The 19549-nt window shown below is 45.5% G+C and overlaps 2 protein-coding genes across 2 annotated transcripts in view; both read right to left on the bottom strand.

Moving 5' to 3' along the window:
- Positions 1-4501: 4501 nt before the first annotated feature.
- The window catches only part of LOC120959902 (rho-associated protein kinase 1), a 212346-nt gene continuing 197298 nt past the window's right edge, over positions 4502-19549 (bottom strand). Inside the window, exon 13 of the transcript XR_007452254.1 lies at positions 4502-4524. The gene's annotated coding sequence lies outside the window, so the exon portion shown is untranslated. The remainder of the gene's footprint in view (positions 4525-19549) is intronic.
- Positions 6861-7637, bottom strand: LOC120960946 (uncharacterized). Its single transcript, XM_040384444.2, has one exon. The coding sequence runs from the start codon at positions 7635-7637 to the stop codon at positions 6861-6863; it is 777 nt and encodes a 258-aa protein (XP_040240378.2).

Below are 19549 nucleotides of genomic sequence, written 5' to 3'. Positions count from 1 at the left end.
TTCTGGCGTACAATCACAACAGCGCAAATTAAACAAAGTCACACGACGTGAAGCTTCCTTTACCCTGGGCTGCTTGTGCAATTGGCTGGACGGGAGAACGTTTCGCTCGCGCTGGCGGCAGAACAGTACACACGAGAATGGCGGCTCGATCACTACTGAGGTCGCCGTTGGTAAGCAGCCACGAGCGAACCCGCGAACGATGGCTTGCTGATGAAGGAGCACGGAGAGCAGCCAGCAGTGCGTGACCGAAACGAAAGACTCCTCGGGAAGGGATTGTACATGCATTTTATTCCAGGCTCTGTGTATGTGTGTGTGTGAAACACACAGTGCTTTGCATTGAAACTTGGAGCAGAACATCAGAACTTCTTTGTTTGAAGCTATTTTAAAGCTAATATTATTGTTGATCCGTTTCGGGAGAACAAAGAGTGGAGAACTCATACATCCTTCTTACACAACAAGCACGATGCAGCACGCAGCAGCTAACAACTGCCCGAACAATGACTCATTGCAAAGCTGTCGATCCATTCGAAGCTGTGGTTGTACTCCCTTTGTTTGATGCATGACTCAACGTGTAACGCTAATGTAAGCAGCAATTGTAGGATTGTTTTTTTCTGAAAGCAGCTTATATATTTCAATGAACATTTGCCTGCATTTACAATAGTTTGTTGGAAAAGTCACAATAACAAGCAATAACCAAGCAGCTGTGCATTCCCGAGCCGCCTAGCAAGCATTTTTGACACCATATTCTTCACTTATTAGTATTGCTCCGCCCATACCACTACCGCTGCCGCACGCATTCCCTGCTGCGTTTGCTGCAACGCGGCCACATCACACAGCGCACAATCAAAGCAGCGCGCCAGCAGCGATTACGAGGCCCAATTACGGCCTCACCATCCAAATTAGGCACTGTGAATACAGGGGGTGTGAAAGCCAATGCAACCAGCGAAGAAGCAAGGAAGGAAGAAACACCAAGAACAACCCCTCCGCACCCACGGTGCTGTAAAGCGAAGCGGTGAACGGACGAAAACAAATGGCATCAAATTGATCCTCGCTTGCTCCTTTCTTTGCTGTGGCTTTTCGTACGGTGCAAGTGGTTTTTCGGGACATGCGCTTTGTTACAGCCTTCTGGCCTCGCCATCGTTTTGACATCGGACGGGGTGTGTCAGCAAGCGGAAAGAAAGCCGAACGCGTGAAGAAAGCAAGAAAGCAGAAAAAAAACTCCATGATACATCACACCCCGGGCGTGTCAAATGATTCCCCTTTTTGAGGTGCTAACAGCCCGCCATTAGGATTGATGCGATCGAGATGGCAAATGATTGTTATATTGCAGTAACTACACAGTGCAATTTGTGGGGTGTAGTTCATTTGGCCCGGTCTCGGAGTTTCGCAGTATAATTTTGGTAATATTTAATAGCCTAATGATGCGCGCCAGAGGACATTGGAATTCTCAAGTGTAAAGTAAATCCAAGAGGCATATTAAGTGATATTGATTACCAAAGCACATACCGATCCTGGTACTGTTTTCAAACCCATGTCTTGGACCTCTTAGTATAGTAAGTCATTAAGTTACACAACATCTGGAACTGATAAAGATCCCATACCGGTGCAGGAACCCATACAAGTCCTTCATTTGATCCCGCACACATACTGATTCTGAAATTGATGATCCAATTTGCAAATTAATTCTGTAAATGCTATCGCACCCAATTCTGGAAAAAAGTCCTGGAACCTTATTTGGATCTGGATAGCCCCCGAACCCACAATTCTTGAAATTGATTTTTGCAAAATACTACAATCTATGCTCCTGCAAAAAACTAAGGTCGATATCTTGAAAAATCCCAGAGAATTATTAACGTCGGGTCATGTCCATTCCTCAGCAGAATAACCACGTAGCTTCCGAATCATGACCAGCATGGTGTTGAAATAGACTAGTTATAGTGTTCAGTCATGTGCTATTATTAGTGATGTTAGTCTAAAACACCAATTGAAAACCCGAATTGGTTTGCTTAGATTTTGAAGATTTTCTGGATATTCTGGATATCGGATTTTGTGCATCAACCTAACCAAGTACTTTCCTTAACACCATATGCAGACGGTATTCCGATGCTGTTACTTGGAATTAAAGAACTGCCCCGAATGCCTGCATGGTGTAATAAACATAATAAAATAAAAATAAGTCCCCGATTTGGCGCTTTATAAGAGAAAAGATCTTCTTCTCCGGCGAGCAGTGGCAGCAGTTTTCCTGCCTTGCTTTGCTTCCTTCTTTGATCGCTGCGCTGTTTTTTGCTTGCCATCCTTTCCAATTGCCTTTCCAGCGTTTTCAGCCAAAAATAAAAACTCTTCTTTCCTTTCCTTTCAACTGGGACGATTCAGCTGGGGTAGGTATTTGCTGTGGCCTTTTCTTAACAATTCTTTCGTATGTCTTCATTAACGCGGATGAGGCTAACGCTACGTGTCAAACGAATCAGCCCAAAGTGAGGCTGAGGCAATTTATTAGTGCAGTGCGAACAACGTTCAATTAAAATGCATCGTTAATTTCTGAGAATCATACATCCAAAATTACCATAATTAGTGATCATTATTATTACACCTTTGGAGAGTTCTCACTCCTTCGCGAGGCTGGCGAGGGATGAATCAACACACACATCATACAAAACGAAAGGTACGGACAACCAAACGCTTGCAGTAAACGAAACTGATATTTTATTACAATTGTAGTTTGCGAAACCCCTTCACTGTGACCCTTTGTCACCGTTTGACCGTTGTGTTGATGCCGTTGATTCTAATGGCCTCGAATGACGAGGCAAAGCGCTTCATTGTCGCACATTCGTAGGGTGGCTTGGTGCCGGGCGTACGAAAAGGGTTGAAGGAAGAGCCAACGAGCGATTCTGGCATGGCGGTGGGGGTGGCTGGGTTAATGGTTCAGCATGACATCATGTGCACCCATTGTACCACCAATACCTTTCAAATTGTCCCACCACCAGGCAGCAAAGCGCCCTCATGCGAGTATATACTTCGAAAATCGCAACGCCCGTAGATAGTGAAAGGGACAGAGGGCGCGTCCGAGATGGTTGCAAAAACAGAATAAGAATACACCACATAAAGCTCGTCATTTGCGGCACTACTACTAGTTTTTTGCGTGTATACTCCGTGTACTCTGGAGAGAACCATCGGGTCATCTGCCCCCCTCCATCCCAGCAAATGTTTGGTTCTAACGCTTTGAACGGGGAACACTTGCGCCGGGAGAGGATCAAACGCGTCGCATGTCTGTGTGTACAATACTGAAACACATACAGAAATAGAGGGATAGAGAGAGAGAGCGGCATATAAAGGGCAGTACTATTCGTTTGCGCTGGAATGTGATAGCATAAGCACTGGACACATACATTCTATGTCAACAGAGTTGCGCGAGTTGGCGTGACAACGCTGAGTGTTGGCTACCCCTTGTCGCACACAATAACGGGGCAGGATGTACATGAGTGTTCCGTGTCTGAAGGGGAGAGGAAGAATGATGATGCCTAGCTAGCTATTCCTTTGTCGCCGTTTGCCGTTAGTCAGATACTGACAGCGTAAGCATGTGCATCCAGCCAGAAGATTCGAACGAGCTGTATTTGGTGGGCCAGCTTTGGCCGCCGATCGAAGAGGAGGACCATCCGGGCGGGGCCCACGATTCGGACGAGAACAACGAGTCGTCGGAGGAATCGTCGGAGGCGGGCGAGGCACTGCTGATGCAGGGCGCGGACGAGCAGGACCGCGAGATGGAGGAGCAGGCGGTGGAGCCGGCCGTAGCGGAGCAGCAATCGGGCGCCAGCTCGTCGGCAGAGCCGGAACCGGAAGCGGCTGGAGCCGGGCCGCAGCCAGCCGCAGGTGTGTCCAGAGCCGAGGGAAGTGTGCCACCGCTAGATATTGGCCCGTACGATATCATGCAGCTTTCGAGCCTGGTCGACTACCAGCTGGAAGAGCTAGAGGATCCGGACGTGCAGAGTTTCTACAAAACCCGGCACGACTTCATACTGCTCAGATACGTCAACAAAGAGGTCAGCGCGATTGAAGCTTACACCATGCTGATGGATCTGCAGCACGAGACGTTGCAGTTGTGAGCACCTGTGAGCGGTGTGTGGTAGCGACCGGACGCAACAGCGCAGCTGTGTAACCATGTGCGCTAATAAATAATAATAAAGAAAAGCGCTAATAAATGTATCGCTCGTTTTAAACGGCAATTGTAGAGTGTTTGTTAAACTTTTCCATCCGAAAGCTGTGAAGTTCTACCAAGTCAAGACACGCGTTGGTTTTGCTTCCTCTTCCTTTTTTCTTTTTCGCCTTCGGTGTCCTAGTTGAGGAATTTTGATGTCCAAACTAATGATCGGATCTTTCTGATGGTCGGCGGATCAATTAAATCAATTAAATCAATTAAATTAGGATCATTTGATCAGTCATTAAATCGTTCATTATCGTCTCAAACTGTGAGTTAATGTCGACTCTGTCGTATGCTTTCGCTCTCTCTCTCTCTCTCTCTCTCTTTCTCTCTCTCTCTCTCTCTCTCTCTCTCTCTCTCTCTCTCTCTCGTACTCGCTCTCTTCCTCGCTGTTTCAATCCCACTGCTGATCGTTTTTTTCTGAGGCTGTCTGAGGCAAAGTACGAGACGAAGTGTTGCAGCGTGCAATGTGTTAACGAGCGCACGAACGAGAGAGCCATAAATGCGTATTTGCGTCATCATCCTAATCATCGACGAGTGAACTATACAATTGCTAAAGCTGCATCCACACGACAAACGCGAAAGGGTGTGTATTGTAACTCATTTTCAGGGTCAAAATGACCAAAATCGTATTAAATGGGTCGTCGTACACGGGATGTAGCTTTTTGATTACTCCTGATACCTTATATTCGATTCCAAACAAAGAGAGCCTGGTGCATAGGTATTCAAAAAGAAAATACTAGATAAAACAAAAAGGATTCATCAAGTAATAAATGCATGAATGGAAAAAGAAAGAGGTTTGGCTACTGAGGTAACATAACTGTTCACTCACAATCGTGGTGCAAGAAGATCACTTACTTATAGAGTAGCTGCAGCAGTCTATTGCACTTGGAAGTTCGATGAGACTTCCGACAGACACTATGTCCGATTTTTACAGCTACTAGTTGATCAGTTGAGAGGTGACAAGGATGCGCAAGGAAATAATAAAGGTCCCGTGTACTTTGAAGTGTACGCCGAAATTATTCACTTCGAAACTCAATTAAATCCAACATCTGATGACAACCTCTCAAAAGACGTAAGATCAACACCAAATTACTTATTTTGGATCAGAGACTGATCATGATCTCATCCCGGGACTGATACCGATCCTGTACTGTACCCACATCTGTCCTGGAACTGATCATGATTGGGTCCTAGAACTGTGCATCAACCCAATCCGGTCCTGGAACTGATCTTAACACGTTGACTGCCATGTCACCCGTATCAGGATGACGGATTCTATTTCTCTTCTGCTTTCAATCTGAAACTCAATGATTCTCTTTAAAACGAATGAACTAGAAATGCAAGAACGTGAAAAACATGTGCTACGCCGCTTATCGCAATGGAACAAGAGAGAAATTGTCGCTCTCATCGCACTCTCGCCATGCGCTACGTGCTGACTCAAAACACTGCGAGAGAACGAGGAGGATATCGTGTTAAAGCCATTCCGGTCCTGGAACCAATCATGGATCCACACCGGTTCTAGAACCGATCATGAACCCACACCGGTTCTGGAACCGCTCTCGAACTCATACCGGTCCGGGAACCGATCATGGACCCAAACCGATGCTGGATCTGATCATGAACCCATATCGCTCCTTGAACTGTTCATCAACTCATACCGGTCCAGAAACTGATTATGAACCCATACCAGTTCTGGAACTGCTCTTAAGCCGTCAATGAATAATAAAGATCGTGGAACGGAACATGAACCCAAACCTGTCCAGGAACCGATCATGGGCCCATACCGGTCCTGGAACTGATCAGCAACTCAAACCGGTACTGGAAATGATTATGAACCCACACCGGTCCTTGAACTAATCATGAACTCACACCAGTACTGGAATTGATCATGAACCCACACCGGTCATGGAATCGATCATGAAGCCATATAGGTCCTGGAGCTGCTCTTGCATCCATACCGGTCCAGGAACCGATCATGGACCTAAACCGGTCCTAGAACCGATCATGAACTCATACCGGTCTTGGAACTGTACCTTAACCTATTCCGGTCCTGCAACCGCTCTTGAACCCATAAGGGTCCTGGAACTGATGATGAACTCATTCCGGTCCTGGAACTGATTATGAACACATACCGAACTTGAAACTGATCAAGAACCCATACCGGTCCTGGCACGATCATGAAGCCATAATGTTCCTGGAACCTACCATGAACTCATATCGGACCTGTAATTGTTACTGAACATATACCGGGCCTGGAACCGCTCACGAACCCATACCGGTTTTGAAATACCCATATCGTTCCTGGAACTGTACCTGAACCTGTTACGGATTCGATCTTGGTTTGGAACTGACAATTTAGACTAAAAAGCGATTACGGATTGATGAATCCAATGAATAATAGGTAAGTTTTCTCAACCAGTCAAATATCGTTTCCAATAAAAATAAAGTTTATTATTGATACTCTATTAGTACTGTTTTATTGAAAAAAAAAGTCATTCTTGTCACTGCGCAAAAAGACAGAGCACAAAAAAATAAACGGATACAATTGGCATCCCACACGCAGTGCTGACGACAGGCGACAAAACGCCACTTGTTAACTTTGCGAGCAAGTGACGGGAACGACGAAGAAGCACCAACTTAACTTAAATTTAAACACTTAAATTTAGGATCGATGGCACTGAAGGTACACACATACAGCCCCATCTGCCCACCCGTTCCGGTCGAGATTAAAATATATGGGCGGTGGCATCGGCGACATCGGCGGTATTGGCGGTGGCATCTGGGGCCGCATCGCCAGCATCGGTGGCATCAGCGGTATCGGTGGCATCAGCGACATAGGCGACATCGGCGGTGACAACAGCGGTGGTATTGGCGACATTGGCGGCATCGGCGTCATCGGTGGCATCGGCGGCAACGGTGGTATCGGCGGTGGCATCTGGGACGACATCGGGGACATCGGTGACATGGGCGCCGGGTTCGACAGCGGTTGGTACAGCGCGTGCGGAGCCTGATTGAAACTATATCCGCCAGCATCATCAGCAACGGGTGCCTGCAGCATACCTGCAGGCGGTTGCGGCGGCGTAGCCATCATCGGCGCGCCACTGCTACCGAACTCATCCACGAAGGTAAAATCTGTCCCATAGGCATCGTGCATTACCATCAGCATGTCGGCCGGTTGCTCGGTTGCCGGCGTGTTGTAGACTGCACCGGCTGCCACTGGCGGGTTGCCGTTGGCCGCAGAAGGATCCGGCACTACGCTCGCGGTGCGTTCTCGTTCCAAAATTTCGATACTTTCCAGCAGTGCGGCAAGGTCCGGGAAGTCAGGATGCCAAAGACCACAAAACTCCCCGGCTGTGTCCGGGATCACACTGTCAGCGTCCTGCACACAGCATTCCGCCAGTTCAAACGATGGTTGTATCGCTCCATCCACCTCGTCCATGTTCGTCTCCGTATGCGCCCGTTTTGCTGTAGAGCTTCAAACACTTTTAACAATTTACGCACCAGGGAGGCGGCTTCCAAAAAGTATCGTAAAACACAACTATGCGTATTCCCTTCACTATGCGTACAGCTCGATGATGTACGCTAGTTTACCCGTCGATAGCTAGTCGTAGAATGCACGGGACGTTCCCTATCATGGATCACTTTACATCAGTCACGGTGTTGCCTGAGGGTGGATTGTACGCTCCTTCTCTGTCGGTATCAACGCCATGCTCCGCTAAACTTCACTTGTCCACACAGTTGTGCCTGCGAGCGAGGTAGAGCTCGTGTTACACTCTGCATTACTTTCTAGGCATGTATTGGTTACAATGGAGTGACTATCATCCGTCACACCAAAATCAGAGAGTGCTATCACGACCTCGGATCGGCTCCCCCATACCTCTTTATTGAAATTCATACCACCACTATACAGCTTCTGTGGCGTTGACATCACCGTCCACCGCATCCTAACCCAGTAATGTCAAACTTGTTGCGGCTTGAGTATTTCAATACTTGATCTACTAAAAAAAAAATAATTAAAATTTAAAAGAAACTTTATTCCACACAAAGAAGGATACAGTGATTGAGGAGAATATTTTTCGTTGCTTCAAATGGATTAAATATTTAATGATTAAATGCCCACGTGCCCATCTGCATGTTTCTTCCATCATTTTGTTATCAACAGATATTAATTAGTTTTAGTTTTTGGTCTCTCCTACATCCACTACACGAACATTATCACTACCGTTTTTCTTGCCTTATCCGCGGACCGTATGTTTGACACGCCTGTCTTACACGAATGCTATGGGCAAACTGCTGAACGCACGGGACCAGCGTGACCCCAAGCATCGACACTAGAAGTTTGCCGAGACTCCATCTCGGGCAGATCCTGGTGATAGCTGCTCCATCGGGTATGGCACATTTTATGCTAGCTCAGCATAAAATGTGCTCTGCGATTTGTCGCTGTGCAGAACCAGGGGAGAGTGCTACGACGATCTTGTGGTGTGGTTCTTGCAACAGGAAGTAAACGTCTGCTTTGCTTCCGCTTAGCTCGAACTACACCCAATGCGAGTAATAAAACTTTATATAAAATTGTATTCTATCCAACCTAGTTGGTCCCCTTTGCTTATTGCGCCGTCTCTAAAGTTACCAATGAAAAACTAGTTTCGTTTAAGTGTATTAAAAACTTCGTAGAAATCAAGTTGCTTATAGATCCATACGAATCAGATCGAGTCTAATTAGAGTTGTTGTATTGAAAATAAAAGTTTAGAAACCCTGCACAAAAAACATCGTTTTTTATGAATTGTTGATTGATTGAAATAAAAACCAGAAATAAAAAAAATATATATCCAAAACTGTGAAACTGTGAATAAAGGTTCACACCGGTGGTGTCAAACTCATTTGACCACGCGGGTCAAAATGTGACTGAAAATAGTAGCACCGACCGCAGACCAGTTTTTAAATGATATTATATTATTATTATTATTGTTATTATTATTTATTTCATATTGTCAGCCGCCTAGGGTTTCACAATAATATGTCTTACAAACTAAGGAAGAAGGAAGTGTTAAGGATGGGAGGTTGATGATAGAGACAAGGACTCAGAAAGACGAGAGCGAAAACTGGACAAGGGGACGTGGTAGTCGAACAAATCATGAGCTTCATTAAATGCTGCGCAAGCTCTCAAAAATGGATCTCTCAGACCAAAAACAGAACGGCGGGAGGGGATAAAAATGGGAGGTCTATCGCGGAGACGACGAGAAGGGACGTAAATAGGAATGGAGCTGAGGAGCGAAGGAGCATCGATATTGGAAGTCAGGAGGCTGGCAATGAAGTAAGACTGCGCGTGTGAATGCCGGGATTTGATTTCCATCAAGCCCAACATACGACAGCGGAGAGAATAAGAGGGCACAGGTGCATTATGTCCGTGCAGAAATCTACGAATAGCGATACGCGTAAACTTCCTCTGCACTCTCTCTAGTCTCTGCATAGCGACACCTCCAGCCGGGGTCCACACAACACTAGCGTAATCCAGAATAGATCGAACCCAGCAACAGTAAAGCGCCTTCAGGCATAGCGGATCTCTCAACTCAGAGGCAAGACGAATTATTAGTCCCAACGCTTTGTTCGCTTTAGCAACGACATGATTGATCTGATCCTTGAATGTGAGGGAGTCATCGAGCCAAACACCAAGGTCCTTAATAGAAGACTCTCTAAAGATCTGAGTTTGACCAAAAAAGTAATTCCATGTAATTTTCCTGTTAGGACGACCAAAAGAGACAACACAGTATTTAGGGGGACAAAGCACTAACCCATTAGACGAGCACCAAGATGAAAATTTATTTAAAAAACTCCGAAGCGTTTGACAATCAACAATAGAGGACACAGGAAGAAATATCTTCAAGTCGTCAGCAAATAGAAGGTGTCCATCAGCAGGTAGAACATTAATACAATCGTTTATGTATAAGATAAACAGTAAAGGGCTAAGCGCACTTCCCTGGGGTACACCCGTCTGGCCTATGAATGTAGAAGAGAGAAAATTCTATATTTTGACTGTGTAGCTACGGTTTGCTATAAATGAATTTAGCCAAGTTATTAAAGGATAGCCTATTCCTAATTTCTTTAGCTTAGCTATTAGCAGGTCATGTGGTAGACTGTCAAAAGCGGCTTTAAAATCAGTGTATATTGCATCCACTTGACGATTACATGCAATATTCGACATTAATGAAGACACAAAGTGCATTAGGTTGCTCGTGGTGGATCGTTTAGGCATAAATCCGTATTGATGTTGCGTTATATAATTCGTTACGTATTCGTTACGTATGGCAGTATGAACGAGTGACTCAAACACCTTAGCCATAGCACATAGAATGGACACACCACGATAATTTGAAGCGACTGAACGGTCACCTTTTTTAAAAATAGGACATATCCAAGCAATTTTCCAAACAGCTGGAAAGGTTCCCTCTTGAAAGGATCTCACATACAGGCGTTTAAGTATGGGAACAAACAAAGTGCTGAATTTTTTCAATATGCAAGCGGGTATGCCATCTGGACCCGGCGAAAAGCAATTTTTGAATTTTTTCAATGCTGAGTAAATGACCTCATCATCGATAGCCACTGTGTTGCAGGAAATTATATCACTTGGTACATATGCTAAGCCATCAGATAAGGATACTGGACTGGAGTCTGGGTCCACAAATACGCTAGAAAAATGTCTAGCAAATAACTCGCTGCAGCTGGAGGGCGTATCAGCCACTTCATCGCCAAGGGAAATTATGGAAGGGATGCCGATAGAGTTGCGACGATTATTAGCAAATCGCCAGATCAGAATCGAGGGTCAGAGATAAATCTTAATTGGAGACGCATGATGTATAGTTTATAGCACGCTCTGTTGTAAATACGATATGCTGTGGAAGCATATTTGTATACCCGTTGGGCATGTTGAGAGCGAGTATGCATATATGCACGCTGTTTACGCTTCTTATCCGTTCGTAAAGCTTTTAAGGATCTGTTCGACCACGCAGGCTTAGGAGGAGGATTTAGGATGGGACAGCAAAGAGGGAAGGATGAAAGGATAACATGATTAAGTTGATGTTAGTATTGAGTATGATAAAATTGAGTATGATAAAATAATCAGATCGTTAGCAGTTCTTTTGATTCCATTTTGGGATAACAGTTACGTTACTATGGTTAAAACTTTGATGTAAAATAAAGAAGAAAAAAATTAAACTGTAGCAGATTATCTTCAGTTTGCCATAGCCCTTTGACAATTCCAAAAATGTGCATAGTTTTGAGCCATCGTTGTAAACATTGTAATTGTAAACAGTATTTACGTACGGTAGAAACAGTGAATTCTTACTTTTAATACTGTCCAAAGCCAATTACTACAGGTCGGTTTGTCCAGTCCCGTCAAGACAAATCTTCATTTGACAGTCGGAGAGTGCAAGGTGCCATACAAGTCCTTAGCAACCGTTACTCCCTTCCTGCCAATCTCCATAGAGATACCTTTTTTTTATGGCAACTGAAATCAGAGCTACAAGCTCACATGTAGCCTATCTCGTCACCTTTTTGCTGCCTCATGGAAAGCTTGAAATAATTCGTCATCCTATAAAAAATAATACGTGTTTGTGCTGACAGCTCTGATTTCAGCTGATTTCTAAACGTTTTGCAAAAGTATAATGTTCTTAGCTGCAACCATACCGGAAGAGGGATTCGACCTTTTTCAAGCCAATATCCCGAAAGAGTGTTTTAATACAATGGTCTGACAATTGGTAAAAAAAACCCCAACGAAAAAAAAGTCATCCTTGTGTTTAAAAAGTCATCCTTGGGCCTATGTAAGTCTCTTAAGTCTGTAGGTTCATAATACATCTTTCTGTAGATTTGTAAGCAGCGCATAAAAAACGGCTTTAGAGACAAGGTTGTGCTCAGTGTCCCCTTCGAGCTCGAGCCGCAAGCAACCGGCTTAGACGCTCTGGATGATCCACCTCTGATTGTTCGCCCATTTACTGTACCTTCAGTTGATGCTGTCTTTGAATTAGCTGCAATCGTGTGTGAAATAATGCATTCAATCAACGAACCATTCATTCATACCGTCAGCGTAGCACAGACACCACACACAAGTATGGCATTCAAAGGCGCCCAAACCCGAACCCGAACGAAGCTTCGCCACTTTTAGCACCAGACATCCCAGACCAAAGCGAACGTAGGTTGTACGCAAGCAGAATGGTACGGAGCTTTTGCTTTTCCGCCGATGCGCAAAAGCAATTCCGGAGGCAGGTGACGCACATGCATAGTCACTCGTATGTTTGTGGGTTTGTTTTTGTCCCCGCTTTCCAACATCTATAAGGATCGAAAAAGAGAGAACGAGAAAGAAAGGGGTATTATAAAAAAAGAGAAATACACACACACACACAGTGCACATGTCCCATTGTCGCAGCGGACCCGATCGCCCGAATTCATTCATTAATTCCCTCCCCCCCAACAGTCAACAGCCCATTCACCTTTATCGGGCAACGCGCGTGACGTCCGGGGCCGTGCCGGCGGGGGAAATAAATTTTTTGTAACCCCAATTTTCTGTGAGTTTGAGAAGAATGTAATGCTCTTGCCACCTTGCCTTCCCTGTGCCCTGCTTCCGTCATCGGTCGACACTTTTTCGAGAAATATTCGTGGCAGCAAAAATCAAACTCAAATAAATTAAAAAAAAAAACACACACACACAGAAACAACCGACCAAACTGTCTCTCGCGTATTGGATGCTCTCTCAGCAACAGTAGCAGGGAAAAACGCACACAGAAACACATGTTTATGGAAGAAAAAAAAAAAACTACACGCATTCAAAAATCTCCAACCGGTCCGCGACAAATATAATTTTGCTCCACATTTGCTCTCGGTACGGTCGAGTTTTGTTTTTTTTTTTTTTTGTACACGAAAGTCGAAACCGCCAAAGTGAAGCAGAGAGCGCGTAGGAAGAGATGGAAAATCTGCCCCAAATGTGCGTTGGTTATGTGTGTGGCTGTGTGTGTGTGTGTGCTTGTGCGTATTTTCATAGTTTCATAGACTCGTGAAAATTAGAGAATCTGCGAGCGGACTGAGCGAGCGCAGAAAAGATCGAGAGCTCGGGATAGCGAGAGAGAGTGAGCGGCTTGTGCATTCAGAGCGAAATGTGTGGTAGGGAAAAATGTTGCGATCGAGAACGAGGTTGGAAGAGATATTATGATTATTTTTAGCTTGCGATCTACATTCAACACTAGTAGGGGGAACACACACACACACACACACCCGCCTAGTCGCATGTTCGGAAGATGGGTTAATTTGCCCAACGCGACTATCTGTGCGGGAAATTCCACACTACTGTCGTTGGCGTTGGATCATGCAAAAAGAAAACAGAAGGCGGAAAAAGCTAACCCCATTTCAGTGCGTACTGCTGGAGAGAAAATCGTCCAGTGCTGGAGGGAAAACTAAACCGATAAACCAACCGCGTAGAAGCCAACTGACCTACCTCACGCAGCCTTTCACGGAGCATTGTGTTGAGCCCTGGTAGCAGAAGCTGCAAATGCGGCACATTACTTAACAAAGCAATTGAAATGGCCGACAGCGACAAAAAAAAATGAAATACTGCACAATTTACCCACAAATAGCTAAGGAAAAGCATGTAAAACAGTCGCTTTTCCCTTCCCCCTTTAGTCGTGTTCTGCTGAGAATTAAAGCAACGGATTTTTCGCATGCTCCTGGAACTAGTTCGGAGTGTGCATTGCAGGTGTTGCTCATGCTTGCATCACGCCAAACTATAATAAACTGACCTACCCGAACCCCCGTTCTCGGCGTGCCCTTCCTTTGGTTAAGAATAGTGCACGAACAAAAATAGTCAAACACCGTGCGATCGTTGCAGCTAGCGCTGTGCGGCCGGAACAATAAAAATAACCTCTCCGCCTCCAGCAGGAGCAAGCGAAACTGTACATCATACGGACCGCTTCTTTGACTGCCTCGAAGACGTGCTGCACCAAACACACCGGCAACATGAGCACATGGGACCGATTCGGGATGCAACTCGCGTTTAATGCCCGGCCGGCGAACAGGCGAAAGTCTAACTTTGAGTCATGTTCTGTCAGACATGCCCTCCGGGACCCTCCCGATGGACCGCAGCAATCTGCCCGGTTCGATTGGTGGTGGTGTAGCATTTCACTTTCCTCCAGCTGCATGCGGCGCGATTGCAGCACGGTGCAAAGTGCGCGTCTCGCCACACTAACCTTACTGGCCCTATTAGCCCGAGAATTGCGCACCAGCGGGAAGAATGGCGAGAGATTGTTTTCCACTTGCAACGATAGCCTCATTTACAGCCAGATAAACACATCGACCAGACGAGAGCTAGTTGATATGCATTGGCACCATTGCACCTTAGGAGCTGGATGCGGAATGGATGAGCAGCAGCCCGCGCGGATGGAACGCGACCGAAGCGACGAAGAAGCGCGAGAAGCAAAGCAATTAGGATACTTTTGTTTTTACATAATATTCAGTAGCGGGGCGAAGGTGGGCGATCTAGCCGGTCGCCTGGGGCACCTGGTGAGTAAAAGTGGGGTACAACTTAATATTCCTTTAACGAAACGACCATTGCATTACCATTGTAATGAGTTTTTAGTTGCGGTTAAGGTGGCAAATTACGGCCTGCATACACAAACACTTTTTCACCTCTAAATCAAGTCGAACACTGACAGCTTAAAGCATCTGAACAAGGACCAACCAATTCACCGTGCAAATTTAAAATACGTAAGGAAAAAAGTTTTTTTTTTCGTCAGCAGCAAACCAGGCTGTGTTTGTTGGAGACAAATCCACCAACGACTAAATTTTTACTCTACGGCAGATCCTCCAGAAGTACCGAGAGCGCCGGATCCCAACACAAAATAACTGCGGAGCATTATTTCATTACATTTCATTTCATGTATTAATTTCAATATGTCTGCCTCTGGGGTTGAACATATAATTGCTTAAAACCTAGTTGGCCCTATTGGTACTAAACTAATTGTAACTTAATTAATCTAAGGGGAAATAGAAAAGGAAGTAACAGAATGGAAATCCATAGTGAAAGGAAAATAAGCAGCGGTTAAGAAGAAAATATTTAAAACAAAAAATAAAATAAGAATACAAAAGGCATAATTAGAAAATATAACAAAGAGCCGGAACATGAAATTAGAAATTAAAATCCCGGTAATGTTCATTGAATTGACGCAAATCAATTAGCCACGGGTCGTTAATGCCAAACGCTGTATTGCGGAAAGGTATTGCAGGAGCAGTCCGATTTCTTAAACACCTGGAAGGAACATACCAACTAAGTTGGGAAAGCAAGTCTGGAGCATCTATATTACCTCGTAACAAATTGCTGATGCATTATGCAGCGGTATCACTTCCCTGGGAAGTTGATCCGGGTGTTGGAGGCCACCATGCACGGGGTGCAGTGCAAGGTGAGAGTATCGAAATCTAAGGCAAGGTGACGGACTCTCCTGGCTGTTCTTCAACATCGCCCTGGAAGGTGTCATTCGAGGCGCGGGGCTAAACAACAACATCCATGGCACGATATTCTACCGGTCTCTCCAATTTCTTGGCTTTGCGAATGACATCGCCATCATCGGCAGGATAACAGCGAAGGTGTGCGAGGCGTACACCCGTCGCAAATACGAAGCAGCAAGAATTGGATTAAGAATCAATGCGACGAAGACGAAGTACCTGCTTACCGGAAGCTCAAACCGTCTTGGAAGCAGTGCAAAGTGTCAAGATAGTAAAGGAGCTCTGCTATCTCGGGACGGTCGTTGCTACGGACAACGACATCAGCAGCAAAATCCGGACACCCATTGTGTATTGTGGAAATCTGTGCATACTATAGGCTTCACCGACTGCTGAGAAATCCAGAAGATTTCGAGATCGCACGTAATGTGAGATATATCGTTAATTGATTCGCCCGGTGGTCCCGGTGGAGATCTTAAATAATTAAGGTATTATAAGTATATAGTTCCTTAAATGGTATATTCCTTAAATAAGTATATGAAATGAATTATTAGATCTCAACAATGAATTATTAATTATTAACTATAACAATCGTTTTCAACTACGTCTGAATTGTTTTCAGCTATGTATGGATTTGGCAGTGCGCAAATTTCATTGCAGCACATCGTATTCAGCACGTATTCAGTGACCGCTGGACGTTCCCCACGATTCTCTACAGAACAGAAATCGTCTGTAAAGCAATAATTTCGTTTCGTTCTATGTTGAATCCATTTGAAAACATGTGTTGGGTATATGGGTTTATTCAAAAGATGAATAATATGTAATGGATGCCACGGATAATTTCTAACCACTAAAGACAATTGTGAAGGTACACCGGTGGGCTAATTGAGAGATGTGTCGTAGTCTACGCATCAGAATCCGATTTCCAATCGGACCGTTCCCCTGTGCCAAAGAATCTGGGAGGGAAGTTAGGACTGAATGATTTCGTAGGTCCATTACAACCGTTACGTAAAAAAATAATGTGCAGGTTTGCTAAGCCACATAGCCTCATGAACTTTAAATATGTTAACCATATGGACTGAACAGAACTTTCCAAAACTGTCCCAACAGACGGTGACGCAAAAATTGCGTTGCATAGGATTGGTTTTTGTTTTTTACTTTCTCACTCTCTCTTTCTCTGTACCATTTCCGTTCCTGTTTTAGTGAGCCAGAAGTCTGAGGTTGATTTTGTGAGTGTTCTGTCTGGCACCGTTTATCGGATTTTTACTTTTCTGTGCAGATATGGCATGCATATTGACTTTTCAGCAATGACAGCGTGTCATCCACATTGTTTGTGTTACAGAAGGGGTGACTGATATTCTGGCGCGACAGAACGGGAGCATAAAAGCAAATGCACAAAACCTTGAGCTGAAATGCCTTGCCGGTCGAAAACATCCATCAAAGAGCAATCAATGACGTTTACTGCAACCAGGGTCAATGATCACATCAAAATGCATTCGTAGCAAATTAGCATCGTTCAAAATCTCAATTGCACCTCGAACGAGCGCAAAAGGGGCAATATAAAACCGGCAAACAAAAGGCGCGCGACACAGACAGACACATCACCGACTTGCTTTGCTTGCCCACGTGCATCTCGCACCGTGTTTACGCAACGTGAATGCGTGTCGTGGTTTTATGCATCCTGTTATGCTTCCGTCGAGACGAGATCGTTTGAAGCGGGCTGATGCAGCGGGCGTTGCCGGCAGGCAGCGATTAGTTCCAGGTTCCATCACTGAATGCAAATCGGTGCACATCTTGCGACCAGACTTTCACTCGCTTGCAGACGCTGCATTACTTCTGCGTGAAGGTTGGCTAAAGATAATTGTTGCAGTAACGGTTTCTTTTTGCCCTGTCTATGAGTTGGCGTGTGGAAGTATTTACCTCTCCAGTGCGGGACCTATTCACCCTTGCCTGACTTTTGCCGGGCATTGTCCTCATCTTAAGCAAGCGTCGTACTGCCGGAAGGCACTGTTTACCGTACGGGACCCAGGAACACATCAATACAAATGCGGTCACACATGGCTCCAGTTTGACGAGTTTTACCAGTTTCTTTTCCTTCGTTTTTTTTCTCTCTCTGAAACTCCGAAGGTGATGTCTAGCCACGTCCGAGATAACCCAAAAACCTTGAGCCACGCTCGTAATAATTACCAGCATAATGGCACTGGAAAGGGTTACCCATCTGTCCGAGCCGGTCAACGCAATCAGGGAAGATATGTTATGCCCGCACAATGATGGCCAGCACCGGGGTGATATGATTTATGCCCGAATCCCCTAGTCCATTGTGCGCCCAGAAGACGCAGCACCGGATCATAAAAGTGAAATCCAGCCCCGGCAAATCATCACACTGATGCTGGCCGGGACGTTACGTAGCGAACAATCCGCTTCGATCGGCCCGGCTTTGACTGCCTTCCTTTTTAAATGCCATTTTGTCGCGTTTTTCTTTCAAATTGTATTCGTATGATGTTACAGACCGCGGTTCAATTAAAATTAAAATTCGCCGCTCTGCTCGAACGTGTCTTCTCACCGCCACCAGAGGCTGGGGGATCATTCGGCAATAAAAAAATCAAATCAAAATATAAATCCATCACAAAGCGTAAGGCCCGATACCGACGAGGCTGACGATGCTGATGAAGAGACACCCCGTGAGGCTGTTTCTGTGAGTGTGTGTATGTGTGTGTGTGTGTGTGTTACCACGACTCGGGGCAGCGTATTACGTTCACGACCCTGACCCCGATTGCACACTCACCGAACCCGAAATCCCATTGCAACTGCTAGAACCGTTAGAACAGAACGGAAAGGCGCAAACGACCCTGCTCAAACTGATGTCGGAAGCGAACGTTTGCCGAAAGGATCAGCACAAACGCTTTGCAATCTTGCCCAGGTGGCCCGGTCGGACGAATCAGTGATCCTATGAGGTTCCTCCGAGGAAAGCAGGGAAGCACACGAAAAAGAAGTACACCTTCACGGCGGTGTTGTTATCGCGAGTGCGGGATATACGGTGGACGGTCTGTGATCTCAGTGACATGGTGCAAAACGTGATTGCAGCAATCGTGGAGCAAGCAACGCAATTAGTTTAGTTTAGCTTACGAGTAAGCACATTTGGCCAATGATCTAGTAGTGCGATAAGACTACCGGGCATTCATTCCAGGACCACAGAAACTTTGTCGTCAGCAAAGCTAATAAGACATTAGGTTTGATCTCTCGCATGGCTTCAGGCTCTAAAAGTGTCTGCACTAGTGATGCGCTATTTGGAGCGCAGGGCTCCATTCCGACTCGGGCTATTGTTAAGTTCCACCCGGAGTCGGAGTCTTTTGGAGTCACCCGGAGTCGTTCGAAATCGTTCGGAGTCGTCCGGTGTTATTCGGAGTCGTACAGAGTCGCCCGAATTTGGAGTCTTTCGGAGTCAGATCGATCGAAGTACACCGGAATTGGAGTCGATTGGAGTCAACTCCGGAGAGTCAAGTGCACGCGCATCTTCGTATACAGGCCTATGTTTCCAAGGCCGACTCCGGCTGACTACGGACTACGGACGACTTTGACTCCAACAAAGCCGACTCCGAACGACTCTAAACGACTCCGGACGACTACGAGTGATTCCGAACGACTCCGGATAATGCTGGTAGGACCTACCTTCCGGAGTCGATTCCGAAATTATCACAGTCACATCGGAGTCGACTCCAGATTTTTGTCAACTTTACCTATCACTAGTCTGTACTGCTGCTGGGACTCCGCTAGTTACCAATTCAAGCCGAATTTCTCTCGGATCCGCAGATTCTTGCATGACCTGTTTCACCGTAGAGCTATTAATCAATAAAATCGATGTTCCTTCTCTACTGT

The sequence above is a fragment of the Anopheles coluzzii genome, chromosome X (assembly GCF_943734685.1).
Source record: "Anopheles coluzzii chromosome X, AcolN3, whole genome shotgun sequence".
Classification (NCBI taxonomy): Eukaryota; Metazoa; Arthropoda; class Insecta; order Diptera; family Culicidae; genus Anopheles; species Anopheles coluzzii.
The sequence above is the reverse complement of the archived record's forward strand: the minus strand, read 5'-3'. Positions and strand labels throughout refer to the sequence as shown.